General features: G+C 39.2%; 1 protein-coding gene across 11 annotated transcripts in view; it reads left to right on the top strand.

Moving 5' to 3' along the window:
• EPHA7 (EPH receptor A7) overlaps window positions 1-15,969 on the top strand; it is a 200,117-nt gene that overhangs the window by 69,733 nt on the left and 114,415 nt on the right. For all 11 annotated transcript variants that reach the window (XM_018558955.1, XM_018558959.1, XM_018558954.1 and 8 more), the window contains exon 5: window positions 1,938-2,273. In XM_018558955.1, coding sequence (XP_018414457.1) covers window positions 1,938-2,273 — 336 coding nt within the window. The remainder of the gene's footprint in view (window positions 1-1,937; window positions 2,274-15,969) is intronic.

The raw sequence follows: 15,969 nt of genomic DNA, 5'->3' as shown, positions 1-15,969 counted from the left end.
AGCTAGTTGTACAAGTTTCTGAATATGGTTTGCATAGTGTATCTTTTCAAAATGATTGTCACATACGAACCTAATAAAACAAGGAATTGGTTATGAGCCACAGCTACATTGTTAACCCTGGTTTCTTTGCTTTAGTATTGATATTCACCTCATTGGTTTAAAGTGTATATATCTCCTTCTGTTATTTATGTTTTTTAGTTTGTTAAATATACCATTAAATGTTTTTTTTTAACATATGTTCAATAAGTGAAAACTCCTGTTGATCCTGACAGAAATCCAGTGCTGTCCTGTGCACTCAGCAGATGACAAAAATGTTATCAGGAAATGTGTTAGATGTACAGAACACCCCCCTTATGCTATAGAGATGAGGAGAGGCTTGGTGTTCTGTAGTCTTAAAATTCTTCATTAGGGGGGTGACAATGCTTCACCTAGAATCAGTAGGTGTGAAATAAAGGAAATAAACTGGAAACAAAACTAGTGCAGTCACCACATCTAAGGACTGAAAACTACAGTATATTATATTTTTGCTCTTCAGCTTACACTTTATTCAGCCTCGTTCACACGGACATACATAGCCATACAGCGTGCACAGACAGGCTGCGTCCAAGGGTGTGCATCTGTGCCTGTGCAGATGTGCAAGTTCAAGTTGGCGTGTAGCCGCATGCAGCTGCATCCTGGCATTGGGTTTTACAGGCTGCTCCCTCCCTGTACAGTTGCACATGCTCATGCGAATAAGGCCTTTCACAATTTTAGCAGTTTAAGTTCAGTATGTTTAAAACTCAGAGCAACATTCACAGCTTGACTGATCATGACCATTTCAACAAAATACAAAAAAGTGATCAGGTTGTTTAATATTTGCTCACTTTGCCTAAATTATGCTGGTTTACTGATCATCCTGCAAAACTTACAATGTTTTTCTCCATGCTCACGTAAATGGGTTTCATTTCTGTATAAATTTCAGGTATTGTATATATGTAAATGCCATTTATGTGCTTAATCATATGGTTGTGGATGTCTGCTGTATTTATACTGCAATGTCACTTCGGTTTCTTTATGTAACTTCAATAAAAAATGTACATGCTTAAAAAAAAACAAAAAAAAAAAAACTTACATAAATAACAATACTGGAGAACAAAGCCTTTGATCTTAAATTGAGATGATGGAAAAGTCCCTGACTACATGATACAATTCAGTAAACACGAAATATAAATTAACAAACTATAAATGCTCCCTTGCCCTCCTTGTACATCAACACAAAGCTCAGATGAAACATTTTGGAGATTGTCAGTGTTTCAGCCTTTTTAGATCCAGATGGCATCTTTTAGGTGCTAGTAGGGTTTGCAGGTATATGGGAATCCCATTATCCTCTGTGGTCATATCTGTCAGATGTGCACTGCTGTAAAACCAACAGGCTACTTTGACATGGAAAAAGCCTGGTCTTGTGCAGGCTGGAGAGGTGTTTTTATGTATGTGATGATGAGGGTGAAAGGAGCATTTTGATGCTGGTTTATTTATAATTTTACTTCCTCTTTATAATAAAAAAAGGTACATAGGGACATTTCCACCATCCTAGTTTTAAATAAAAGGTTTTGTAACATAGTTCTGGAATTTGTGTTTCCCCTGCAGAATTGGTTTAATGCAAACCAGCAGTTTAGTTTGCACAGTGTAATTTGATGACCACATCAAATAAGAAGAGCCGAGATGCAGTTTAGCTGTAAAAATAGTCTGGTTACTGATCAATTGTAAACATTTTTTCCATATAGTCCACAGTTTGATTACTTTTTCTGTGGTTTTTCACAGAGGGATACAATTTTCCTAACACCAGTGTTATGTTCTTTTTTCCCTCTTTCCTCCTCTAGCTTTCTGTCTGTTCTTAGGTGGATATTTTGTAATTTTAGTTTCCTTAAATGTTTGTGTTTCCTTTTTATTTTTAAAAGGACCCCCTTCGGCACCACAAAATCTAATTTACAATATCAACCAGACAACAGTGACCCTGGAATGGAGTCCCCCTGCAGACAGTGGAGGAAGAAATGATGTCACATATCGCGTCATATGTAAACGCTGCAGCTGGGAGCAGGGGGAATGTGTACCCTGTGGGAATACTGTTGGATATGTGCCACAGCAAAGTGGATTAGTAGATACTTACATAACTGTTGTGGACCTTGTTGCACATGCTAACTACACATTCGAAGTTGAAGCAGTGAATGGAGTATCAGACCTGAGCCGATCCCAAAGGCTTTTTGCTGCAGTCACTATCACCACTGGTCAAGCTGGTATGTATTTATGTTTATACTTAACAGTGTACATATTTAGGTGTTATTAGGGTTCAGCCTTCTGCTAGAATCTGAGATTTAAATGAAAGGCACTGATTTTCCACTGTTCATTCTTTTGACTATGGTATCATGAATTGCAAGATGGTAAAATGTTTGCTAATGTGTTTCAGTCTACTCTGCAAAAATGTGAACTTGTTTTATTGTGACAGATTTGATGAGAGAAATACAGGGACTGCCATTTCTAACCTCCTCCAAGCTGACTGCTTGCCTGGCTTGTAGATTATGTATCTTTTGTTAACTTCATAAAGATACAATGCAGGAGCCAGGGTTGTAATCATTTAAACCTTTGTTAGGATATGAAGTGTTAAAATCTACTTTACAAATTATAATGAAATGAGCCAGCACGGTATAGAAAGGGTTAATAAACCCCTCACATCCCCTCCTAACATTACAAAGAAGCAAAAGCAAGTAGAAAGTTGAACTCTTTAGAAGCCAAGAAACCCTAACTCAAGAAAAAGCAATTTAAACTGCAAGAAACATCTGTTTATTTATTTTTAGCTTTTGCTATGTGAATGGGAACATGTAACAAATATAAAATATGTGTCATCCCAATTTGGCTGTGAAAGGGGAATGGGGACAGTCTGCTGAACAGTTCTACTATAAGCTGATGGTCGCTAAAGCGACCATCAGCTTATAGTAGAACTGTAAATGCCAGGTCCGTACGACGTACTGAGCTGGCCAGCTGGAAGCACTTTTGTAGCTCCGTACGACGTACGTCCTTGGCAGCGAAAGGGTTAAGGGAAGCTATACTGTGATAACTTAATGCCTAACTTTAGTTAGTACTTTTTTGGCATGAAATAGAGTGGGGGGAGCATTAGTACCTATCTTATGGGTATTATGTTTAGTGTGTCCCTGGGATTTCTGTGAGAATTTAAATAATGCTTATTTGTCGTCTTTTGCTCTTATATTTGGGGATCGTCACCTGGACAGGATGTGAGGAAGGAATCTCTCCAATGGAGACCTAGACATAACATTACTATCCTGACAGAGTTGCTAAAAAATTTTTACTCTACTAGCGCATGTGTTTTTTCTTTCTCTTTCATTGGAGGACACAGGATTCAGAGGCATTTTGGTTATATTGCTGGTTACAGGGGGATTTGTTCACTGGAACACACAGTCGAGTGTCAGTTTATATTTATTCAGTTGACTGTCGGTGTTGTACAGTACAACACTGACAGTCAGCTAGCCAGTACTGAAAAAAAAATCAAAGTTAAAAAAATTAATTCAACCCCCCCCCCCTCCTCAAAAAAATAAATAGTTAAAGCCCCCTGCATACAAGCACATATAAAGATAAACAGATGCATATTCACGGTTAATTCTAAACTGTAAAAGTAACCTATGGACAATTTTAGGTACTCAAGGGTTTTCGACTTTTCATAGGCGCAGTAATTTGAGGCTTGACATCCATTTCCTCAACTTCACTGAATGATCCCAAAAACTCATCTTTGAGTACCTACCGTTTTAGAGCTGTCAACCTGAAAGCTCCATTAGGGAAAACAAAGAGTTTGAACACTGTTTGGGTTTGATCTTCTCAACAGGATTGCAGAGGAGGCAAAAAAATAAAAAATCAGTGCATTTTTTACTAAAATTGTAGGTTTGATAAACTGTTGCATAAATATCGTGTCATATAAATGTTTGCAAATACCATCTTTTCATTTTAAAGGGTTTCTGCTTTCAGAAAATATATACAGGGTTATTCACAAAAGGATGAAGGGTTTGGATAAGACAGGAGAAGTGAACAATCTAGGACAACATGAACTGGAAAGTGAGCTGAACTGGAGAATGTTTCCAAATCAGCTATGTTGTCCTGAGATTGTTCACTTCTCCTGCCTTCTCCAAACTCTTCAACCTCATAATGTTTTTGGGGTTTTAAGTAATCTTCAGGTCAACAATGCACATTTTAACTTGTCCAAAAATGAAAAAAAAAAAAGCTAAGGCAACAATAGGGTAAACACTGTCTTTAGAAAGCCTGCCTTTGGGAGGGCTGTGCTGGCAGTGACACTATGGGGGTGATTTACTAACCTAAACACACGCACGCACTAGGTGCGTGTGATTTTTACACAGCAAAACATATTTATCAACCAAAAAGTCTTTAAAAGCATATTTCCACTAATGCCATATATGGAAAAATCATGCACATGATGCATATATAATGCTGCTTCACAGTTTAGACAAAAATGGTTAGCTCATGCATTTACATTCCTGCATTCATCAACGCAAGCAACACCATGTAGAGCTAATTTACACAACATCACCTTGCAATTCATGCAGGGCTTTGCACAACACACCTGATGGGTGTGTACACACTACAAAGGTGTCTAGATTCCACCAATAGATCATGCTGGGAGGGAACACACTACAGAGGTGTATACTTGTTTGTGGCGTGTGTATAAGGTTAGTAAATCAACCCCTATTACTCATCTGCATCTGAGTTCTATATCTACATTAACCTTTTTAATGTGTGCCTAGCCTAAAGTAATTGATTAATCACTGGTTTGCATAAGCCATGCTGGTAATTGTCCTAACAAAAACCAGTGTAATGCCAGTGAAACAGTAATCAGCCAGGGTTTTACATTTCATGTTGCAGTTATTAAATTATTGAATATGAGCTCTAATTGTCATCTTTGCAAACTATACAGCCAGCTTTTGTCATCTCCAGCATAGTCCTAGCCGATAGGACAGATTTTTGTTGTTCAGCAAGTTATTCAAATCCAGTGCTGGGTAGAATGTTGAATGAGATGTATATAGCAGAGACGTGTAACATTTGCATGTTTTTGTGTATTATGCAGTTGTCTTGGGAATGCATAGAGGTGAAGATTGGCTTACACAGTGCTCAAATTTGTGTCGGAGACTGAAAGAATCATTGCTCCAGGGATAAGATATAATTTAGCTACAATTGTTTGCAGCGACTGACAGGAAGTGTAGGAGGTGGAGGCTATCTGTCATTGCTGACACCCTGGGAAGCAGACTAATCAATTGCAAAGGGAATCATCCTAGCAAATCACATCGCTAGAATACCTTAATTGAGAACTAATCAAGCTTAACTGCCAGCAGCTGATTATTTTTTAGCTGTGACTTCAGCAGTTATACAACACCAGTACCTGTACTAGTAGAGTCTAGAAATCATTAGGTTACAAATTTATATTAGAAGAATGTGTAAAGTTCTTACAGGAAAAAACAGGAATTCCCTTTATTATACAGCTAATGCATTTAAGCTTCATTTACATTCTGCTTGTGGATCTGCATTTATTAAAGTCACCCAATGAGGTTAAGGAAAATAAAAATTAAACATCCCCAAATCGCATTTGCTTTAAAATTAGGGTAGATATTGATGTCAAATATCAATCATTGGTTAAAAGAACCCTGTGTTAATAATATGTATTGTCATTGCTTAACTTCTAAAAAATGCTAGCTGGCTGACTGCATGCTGACCCAGTGGCTTGAGTACTTTTCAGTATATTGTGTTTTGCCTATATCAACTATGAAAATAAAAGTATGACTTGAACAGCTAACACTATACTGACTAGCAACCAAAACATGTAATGTTATTGCAACAATGAATCCTTAGGCCTCAGTCACACGCTGCAGCGGGCCATACACGGTCAAAAAGGTGTGTATTTCTGCATCTCGGAGTCACAGGTGTTTGCCTACAGCCATGACCAGCATCCTGTAGTAATCAAAAACAGGCTGACAGACTCTGTGGCTGTTCTCACATCTGAGTGGTTACATGTATACAGGGATGAATGAGTGGCCCTGGACGCAGACAGTTTGTATATGAGTCAATACCAGAAAAGGTAGGGAGGAAGCGTACAGGGCTGTGAATTAAGGTATTACACCCCCTCCATAATAAACTAGCAATAGATACTGAATATAAGGGGAAGGGGGGGTACCTAGCCACCACATGTCCAGCTGCAGTAGTTAGTGAGGCTCTGCTGCAGCACATGTGCTGACAGGGAACATTCTGAAGAAAGGAACGATTAGAGACTGACCTCATCTGTGTACTGCTCCTCCATCAATGTTCAGTCATCATCCTGTGGAGCCCCGAACAGGCTAAGCAATCAATAGCCGACTAATCGACTATTGAAAACGCCAACGTTTTCAATCGTCAATTTTAATCGACTAAATCGATTACCTGTTGCAGCTCTAGTCTCATTTACTTATACATGACGCATTATAAACAAAACAAAAGTAGTTCAATTTGTAGCAAATTTATCTATTTGTCTAGCAGACCTAGCTTACTTCCGGAAAAAAATATATATAATAAATGTAATTGTGTGTGTGTATCTGTGTGTGTTTGCTTTAACTCTGGAATGTGGGGCAGTGAGTTTAACTTGTTGTTCAGTGATTAAAGTGACATTAAACCCTCAGATTTTTTAACATAAAACAATAGTGTAATGTGTGCCTTATTGTAATCCATGGTAGTTTCCCTTCTCTTCGCTGCTCTTCCTTTTAAATCTGTATCTGTTCTCATGGGGTTGATTAGTAAATCAACCCCATGGTGTCTGTGTGTAGGTTTGCAACCTGAGCCAGCACTACAGGAAGAGGCACTCAGTTGCAAAGGGAAGTTCTCCCCCAGCATGAGAAGACATGCGGATTTAAAAGGAAGAGCAGCAAAGAGAAGGGAAACTACCATGGATTACAGTAAGGCACACATTACAGTATTGGTTTATGTTAAAAAAATCTGAGGGTTTAATGTCACTTTAACTAAAGGATGAAAAGTTTGGAGAAGGCGGGAGAAGTGCACAATTTAGGACAACATAGCTGAAATGGAAAGTGAGCTGAATTGGAGGATTTTTCTAACTCGGCTATGTTGTCCTAGATCCTTGGTTCTCAACTGGTGGGTCGTGACCCAAAAGTGGGTCGCAACCCCATGTTCAGTGGGTCGCCCCATGGCTTCCACTTTTCTAGGTGAGAGGCTCCCCAGCCTCCCCCTAGCACAGCACTGTTCACTCTCACACCGAGCAGTTATCAAAATATGCTGTCCGGCGCCAAGTGGTGACTTGAGGTGGGCTGGGGGTATGGCAGCGAGGGAGCTCCATCCATACATGCATTGCTTACAGCTTACTCGCATGTCCTGTAGAGGTGCCTGGACCAGAGTGACATCACATTCTGGCTCCCGGCACCTCTACAGGCACGCATGGGAGCTGTACAAGCAATGCACATATGGATGGAGCTCCATCAGAGCACAGCAACCCACACTGTTGTGCGTTCCATTGCAGTGTGACTTAGGTCGCGACTTAATGACCATGGACAAATGTGGGTCCTGAGGTTGCACAGGTTGAGAACCACTGTCTTTGATTGTTCACTTCTGCCTCCTCCAAACTCTTCACCCTTTTGTGAATAATGCTGTAAATGTTTACTTCTGTGACTTCAGTTGGACTTTAACAGCATAAAACAGGACAAACTGGAAGTCAGAATGCACACAGGAATCTGATCATAGACATGTTTATATGTATGTCTACCTAATTATGTGCTCTTCCATGTGTAATTTGTAATATACATACAAAATATTGCTGGCTGAACTGTGTCTCCATTTTGTATCTAGCCCTCATAAAAGCACATGCCATGACTTGATAAATTCAACATGACAATAAGAAATGTCCTAGTTATTTTTTATGTGTGACCTGGATACTGCTGACAATTTGAAAAGAAGATTGCATTTGTAGTTATAATTAACATTTCCTTTCTTTGAATAAAGAGATAGTGCTAAAAATATTAATAGGTTGCTGATTGCAGTTGAGCATCACATAAAAAGTCTCCATAATTACATAAAAAGAAAGTCTCTATAATTATATTTCTATCATTTGTGCCTAGTTCCAGAAACACGCTCTGGAACACCAGCCAGTGAAATGGAGCATGGCCATCTATAAAAACATCTGTACTAATCTAACAATGCAGCAAATTATATCTACGGGAAGAGCCATTGATCCAGATGGATCATTATTAACAGCTTCAAACAACTGATCCAAGTAATAGGGCTAAATTGGAGAACATAATCAAGATCTAACTTTTTGGAAACATCAATTACAAGTGGAAAATCAACATCTATTTTCCCTCGAAAGATTATTATTATTATTTTTATTATCTTACAGTCTATGATCCCATGGTGGTATGTTTTGGTAGACCACTAAAAAGTACCAATTAAGAGCTAAAATGCTGAGAATAAATTAGCCAAGAGTTCACTATTTCAATTGCCAGTGGGTCAATCTACGAGGGGGAGTAATTGCCACCAGCTAGTAAATTTAATCTGGGATGAGCTGCAAAGGATGATACATGTCCTGTAGCAGTGTATTTGACAGGGATATACTTCCAAATCTGTTAGTTCTACACTAGGTTAGTAATACAAGGACAAAAAAGGAGACTCCATCTCTGTTGTCTCTGTTGAGCTATTAATTGTTCATTGTATGCCAACTGGCTACAGACAGGCTGCATGTTGTTCTCGGACATATTAGAAGAGCTAATGCTTTTTAAAAGTATATTGATTATGACAAAATTACAATAGTATTTAAGATAAAAAGTTCAGTACAAAAGTAAGTGCACGTTTTACTTTCACACAGAAAAACAATCAGGCTAATAATTTGGGATAAATGTACTGGATTGCAACCCAGCCTGTTTTATTAATGTTTGTCAACAAATGTATTACCCTGTGGAGATCCAGTCACTGCTAATTGCCAGTTCATTTTCCATTGTAATGACCTTTTTTCCACAGCCAGTTCTATATTGTAGATTGCAACATTTTTCTTTAAAGTATTTTTAAATTCATTGTTTTTTTAGTTTTGGATAGCACGGTAATGGTTAGAACCTCTCTTGGGTTTCTGTTGCTCTTTGTGTCTTCATTAGGGATTTTTCTTCTCTATTGATCCTGTGACAACTCTTACCAGGATTAAAAGTGGAGAATCCAACATTAGGAGTTGTCATCATAGAGGCAATATCGGGGAAATCTTCATATGGTACACTTGTTCCAGTCTAAGAAGACATCTCCCTTACCTGTTGTGTTGACGGGAAGAAAAACTCCCCAATGGGACTCAGTTGGCAAAAAAAAAAAAACCTGAAAGGGGTTTTAACTATCCCTTCTCTATACTACAACATTGGAATTCAATATTCTTTAAAGTTACCGTACAGTTATGAATGGATAGAATAGTGAGAGGCTGAACCTTTTGTCAGGCTATTATTGCTGCTTTTGGTTTAAACTGTTTTGGATGACATTTTTAGACTGTGCTGGCAGTAAAATGCATTCCCATAAACAAAAAAATTGATCTGAACGGCGTAGTACACACGGTTAAGACTGAGGAAGGGTGCTTAAACATTTGCCTGTTGGATACATCACTTTTGGAACATGAATGGTCTGATCCAACGACATGGCCATTGGATCTTCTGCATTATGATGTGTGTGAATCCACCTTTTACAGCAAATTAGTTGTGTGAGGAACATTAACTTATGTAATCATTCCACCTAATGAGCTTGTTGCCTGCACATTTCTGCAGTAAGGATATTAGAATTCTTCCTATCATATTATGAAGATACCTATTAATGTCCATTTTAACATTTTCACTGTGTTTTTATGTGGTTCTGTTGTGCAACAGAATCTTTCCTTTAGTTCCATAACTGTGGTTTTAACTGTTCCTCTTATACTAAACTAACAACTGAAAATATGTTACTTAGTGCAACTAGTTTGGATAAGTAAACCAGTTGGAACGTGCAAGAGATAACAAAGATGCATTCCCTTGTTAAAAAAGCATCACACCTAACAATGGAGAGTTTTCATGTGTAATCATTTACTTTTGTCAAGATCCAGGACTATATATGTTGTGTGTTTTGCCTTTAATCATGTGACAGGTGTTGTTTTTTCCCTGTGACTAATTGCAGCTAAGACTTGCTAGAAAATCTGCTGAATACCTCATATAGGTCCTGTAGCCGTTTATATATAACCATGTGCAACGTGTGCACATTGTGTAGATTGAGTACTTAGGGAACTGACATCTTTTTATTTCTGTCACTCTGTGAAAACATGAGATTTTCTTTTCACTTTTAGCACAAATGATGCATAGCAGAAAGGTAAAAAATACATTAGTATACCTTTTATAATACTGTATGCTTAGAGATCAGAGATTTTTTTTAGAAATACATACGACTGTATCGATAAAATACATTTTAAAAGCAAGCCTGTGCAGAATCCTGTGACATAGAATGAAGACCAGTATTTAGGAACCAGAAACTTCAGGATTTTTTCTTCACGTTAATCAAATGTATACATTACCTCAAAAATATTTACTTTTCCCTGGCTTCTAACTGTGGAGCCTAGGTGAAGGTGAAGTCATCCTCCTTCTGGCCAGATCTTAGTTGAGTAGCCCAACTCTCATAATAAGATGTCCTGCAATGTCTTCTCATAAGATTTGGGCTACTCAGCATTTCCCGCAATCCTGTTGGCAGGAGGTTGACATCAGTCCCTGCACTACGGAAACTCGTTAAAAGTGAATATGTTATACATTTTTCCCTCCACATGTTCTTTTTTGCACTTTTAGTGCATACTCAGAAGACATACTCAGCTTATCCCCGATCAGTCCCCACAGCCTCTTCTCCCCCCAAGGACCCGTGACATCATCACGATTATGCATGTCTATGCAGTTGCATTACACATTAAGGATGCTGAGGGACACACAACAGTCGAGCAGAGGGAGAGAGAGGTAAATGCTGACTGCCGCAGGTAAGCATATCTTCTGTATTCCGACACCCTAGAAAACAATTAGCAGGTAATTCTTGCTGGGGGTGTGGGGGGAGGATAGGGGTGTCAGTAATTAGCCCCACTGTAAGGGTTAACTTTGTTAATTCCTGGAGTTCTCTTTAAAAAGTATTAGAAAGAAAAGTCAGGCCCTTTTTAAATCCGTTTTCCTGACTACGGCATGTCAACATACAATGGAGTGTGGAAATGTAAAAAAAAAAACAACTACTGGTCCAAAGACTAAAGTGGGGGCTTAATCTACTTGTCCCTAATGACAATCTACTTGTGATACAAAAAATAATCTTAACCAAAACTGTATTTAACCGTGCTAAGAAGCGCTTCTCATTGGTCAGCGTTGACCAATGAGTGCTCGCAATTTGTGAACGAAATTTTAAATCCATGGCGCAGGGCTACACTGGATAGTTGTACGGGGTACAGATAGTACACTCATACTGGCGGAGGGGAAGCACTGCTCACTGAAAGGCAAGTATAGGGGGAGAGGGGGCCAGTATTAAGTGGGTAATTCCTTTTTCCCAAATTATTTGGGAAAGTAAGCTTGCGCTTTAAAGCAAATTGTGCATGTTAGAGTGCACTGCTGCCTGACTATCACAATGTGGCACACAGTAGAATGTGTCAGCACTCAGTGCACACACTACCCTACGCGTACACTTATTCGCATGCATATGGCGGGTTAGGTTTATTTTTTTATTCATTTACATTTTTTTTATTTTAGTTGTTTTACTTTTATTTTTATTGCTATCACATAGGGGCTAACAATTTCCTGCGTGATAGTGTTAGGAGGTGACAGGTACTCTTTATGGAACCTGTCACTTCCATTACAGGAGTTCCAGCATGATCTCCTGGGACAGCTGAGACTGGAAGGCTGTGAGTACAGCTCTCCTGTCTCAGTGTTCACAACAAACGTTCTCTGATCTGCTCCCTGCTCTCCATCCTGAACTAATTTGTCATGGTCCCGGGTCCCCCAGAAGAGCGGGGGAGTCCAAAAACCATTGCAGGAATGGAAATGCCAACGGGAATGGGGACAATGATGATGAACTATGGACAGACAAGCAGGCTGTTACAGGTCACATAGGTGGCTGTAAAGCCGCCCAAGATAACTTGTACAAAATGGCTTCCCTGCTGTTCATTTAGTCCTGCTTGCCTGAAGCAGGACTAAATGTAGAAAAAAATAACGGCCTGTCTTCTGGAACTGCATGTCCCGGGCATTGGGCGATAGGAATTCCACACCCCTGATACAAATGTGTAGACTCCACCCCTCCTCTACCCTATAGGACCAATTATCCATAAATTTAGAGGCCTACCCAGATAGAGTGTTCCTTTTTTAGCCTCTTCAAAGATGTCTATGGTCAGATGCCTTTTTAATCCATTATGGTGTTTTCACATTTGCATATATTTTTCACATATATGTCCTGAGCTAATATTGGAGATACATACTACATGTGCTAGCAAACTGTTTTATACAACAACACATCAAAATTACTCTACAATAAGGGAAAACATAATATGGCAGATGTTTCTGCTGCCTTATATTTCTGTAAAACCTTGTACAAACCTTTCCTTTTCTTCATAAGTTATGTAAATAGCATTTTCCATATGCAAACACAGTACTTGAATTATTCACAATTATGGTAGAAAAGTATGGCGTGCGTATAATGAATGTACTGCCTACCCTGGATGTGTGCTTGTGGCCTACTAATGGCATTTTGAGCATCCTTTCATCATATCTTGCCTTTTAAAATTAAAGTAAAATAGCAAAAAGAAAAAAAATCTGTTATTAATTGTGACTAGGGCTCCCCCGGGAAAATAATTATTGGCACATAAAAAATTCTGTCTAATATAATTACTACATTATGTAAATAACTCGATCAGTAGCACTGTAATAATGTCGGATATGGAGAGTTTATTTAGTGCTTTTATTGTGAGAATCTTCTTGTGGTATTTGATATTCTCTAATATACAACCATACTTGATTACTAAAGCATAATGTTCATCTATGCTTATCGCACCCAGGGGACCACTAAACATATTAATTTATCACTTGCATCCTTTCTTGTTGCTACAGTCCTTTATGCAGGTAAAACAGAATTGGATACATATCAGGAATCTCGCAGGCAACTGATTCCCCTTTGTCTGAACTTTTTTGTTGTCAGACACAGTGCTATTGTTTTGGTATCTCTTTTTTGCAGCTACCATTTCAATATGTCCCTTTGTCATCTCAGAAAACCATTTGTGGGCCTGTTAAAGAAGTAAATTCAATATCGCCATTTGCTTTCCGAGGTCTAGAAAAGGAAAAGACCCTCTACAGGTCAACCTATAGCATTTTAAATGCCTTTTGATTTATCTGTCACCTGATAGACCAGTAATGAATATTTTCATGGAAGGTGCCCTTTAATTACTTTCCCATTTGACTTGCATTATTAGACCCTATCTAGGTAATTAATCTTACCAAGTATCCAATTTCGGCCTTTATTGCAAGCAAGCCTTCTGAATTTTGTTTGCTTGAGTGGCTCTGTTTTACCACACAGGCCAGGGAACCGATGTTGGCTACTCAAATTGCAATTTAAAAGGGAGCCAAGAAATAGCAGGGACGTGCATGAAAGGCCCAGTGTTGTACAAAGTCGTACTAAACTCTAACTACCTGCTAATTTCATAATTTAAGATAAACAGATTAGCTCATAGGTGGAGGGAATCGTGGTAGTCGGGGGTTCTAATGAGTAAATAAATGTATAGCTTTTGCAGTAGCACCAGTTGAAAATGGGAGTTCAGGTCAGGTTAAACCAATGGGCATTCCACTAGGGGTTTATACTGAAAGATTTTTACTTGACATTTTTAAAAGGTATACCAAGAGGCACACAGCCATAAATAGATCATCATTAAATGCTTCTGATCTGTGAACTTCAGCAACAAGGTGCTTTGGGAGGAGAAACATAACTTACATAGTAATGCATGGCAGGAAGGCTAGCAATAAATAGAGCCATATGTTGTTCTTTTGTGGAATGTTTGTTTGGAAACATGTTTTCCATTCTTTTTAGGACTTTGTTTTATTTCCAGGAAGCCATTTTTTATTTTGCCTGCATAAAAAAAAAAAGGTTTAGCCTTTTTTTTTTTCCGTTAACTAAAGCGTAGGCACTTAGATTTATGCTTATGGGAACATGAGAAGTAGAAAACAGTTCCATCTTACAAATTGAGCAGAACTTAGCTTTCACTTGTCAAATGATGGGCACTGCACTTAAACCAAGTCTGAAGCTAGACAAACTAACTGAAAACTAAGACTCGCTCAGCCTACCTAATTACAGGGATATCACATGATGACTTAATATTGCATAGTCTAGTCATACTGAAAGAATGCCTGATATAAGGGCGGGTAAAAAGAAAAAGTACAAAAATTGTTGATTGTCTTGCAATCAAATGTGAGTCTGTTAAGCTTAAAATTGCACGAAAATCTTTTTTTTTAATCAGAAATGTTTATGCATGGTCTTAGAGAAAACCATAGCACACATGCAAAGGAATAATATGAATATGCCAATGTTCCCCATGTCTTATGTTACTTTTGGCCTACTACAAACATCTGCAGCCATCTTACACAGTAACCAGGCAACTATATATATATATATATATTCTGTGCAAGTTCTATGGTGGGCTGTGTGGGCTCAGGTGGCTGTACAGGATCTATGGTGGGCTGTGCAAGTTCTATGGTGGGCTGTGCAGGTTCTATGGTGGGCTATGCGGACTCACAGGTGGATGTCCAGGTTCTATGCTGGGCTGTGCGGGCTCTATGCTGGGCTGTGTGTGTTCTATGCTGGGGTGTGCAGGCTCTATACTGGGTTGTGCAGGCTCTATGCTGGGCTGTGGGGTCTCACCAGGGGTCCCAGTCAGTCTCGGCAGGTGTGGGCAGCATGGAGGAGGAAGATATTTTCGTCTGGCGTGGTAAACAAGTGCCACAATTGGCAGGACGGCTGCCGGGACCTAGCTGGGGACCTCAGCAGCCTTCCTGTGAAGCCCGACACCTGTTTACAGTGCCGGCTTTGTTTTAAAAATGTCAAGTGCCAATATCGGCACTCAGTATCAGTAAATTTTAACGAGTACTCGTGAAAATGCCCAGTATCGGTATTGGTGTATCCCTAATATAAATATATATATATACACATATATATATTAAGCATCATGTCAAGCAGACTCCTCAGGAAGCTGTTTTTCTGCTTATTTTTCTGCTTATTTTTCTGCTTATCCTCAGCAGAGTATTCGATATTTGCTTGAAGGTGCCTGGAGTAGGAATTGTGACACCATTTTCCCCTTAGACCCTATGGAGGGTGATTCTGTTCTATTTACTATTCATAGCCCAATTTTGTGCATCAACCTGCATATACCTCCAGTGCAGCTTGTCTTCAATTACTTCTTTTGCAGTTGACTTAATCACATAATTTATATCTAGTTCTGTGTAGCACTTATTAATTAGTTGACTTAGCCTCATTCAGACTATTGCCCACCTTCCCAACCTTATTTGGGTATAAGTGGTATCTTGGAGTCCCCTATATATAATATATATATATATACCGTATTTTGCGGTCCATAAAACGCACCGGACCATAGGACGCAGGGAGGTCCGGCGCGCCTTATGGAGCACTCGACAGACTGTAGCTTCTGTCACAGCTTCTATGACAGAAGCTGTGACAGAAGCTGCAGTTAGTGACCGCTGAGACAGGTGGCGCTGTGATTACAGCGCCACGGTCTCAGTGATCACACAGAGCAGACGAAGAACGTCCGTTCTTCGTCTACTCTATGGTAATCTCGATCGTCGCCGCAGCTCGGTTTTAATACGAGTGATCTCATTAGATCACTCGTATTAAACGAGCAGTGGCTCCTACTACTCGCCCGGCGCCCGAAACTGCATGTCT

This window comes from Nanorana parkeri, unplaced genomic scaffold, assembly GCF_000935625.1.
Source record: "Nanorana parkeri isolate BGI_ZX_2015 unplaced genomic scaffold, ASM93562v1 scaffold370, whole genome shotgun sequence".
Lineage (NCBI taxonomy): Eukaryota > Metazoa > Chordata > Amphibia > Anura > Dicroglossidae > Nanorana > Nanorana parkeri.
Note: the sequence above shows the minus strand (reverse complement) of the source record. Positions and strands in the feature narration are given on the sequence as shown.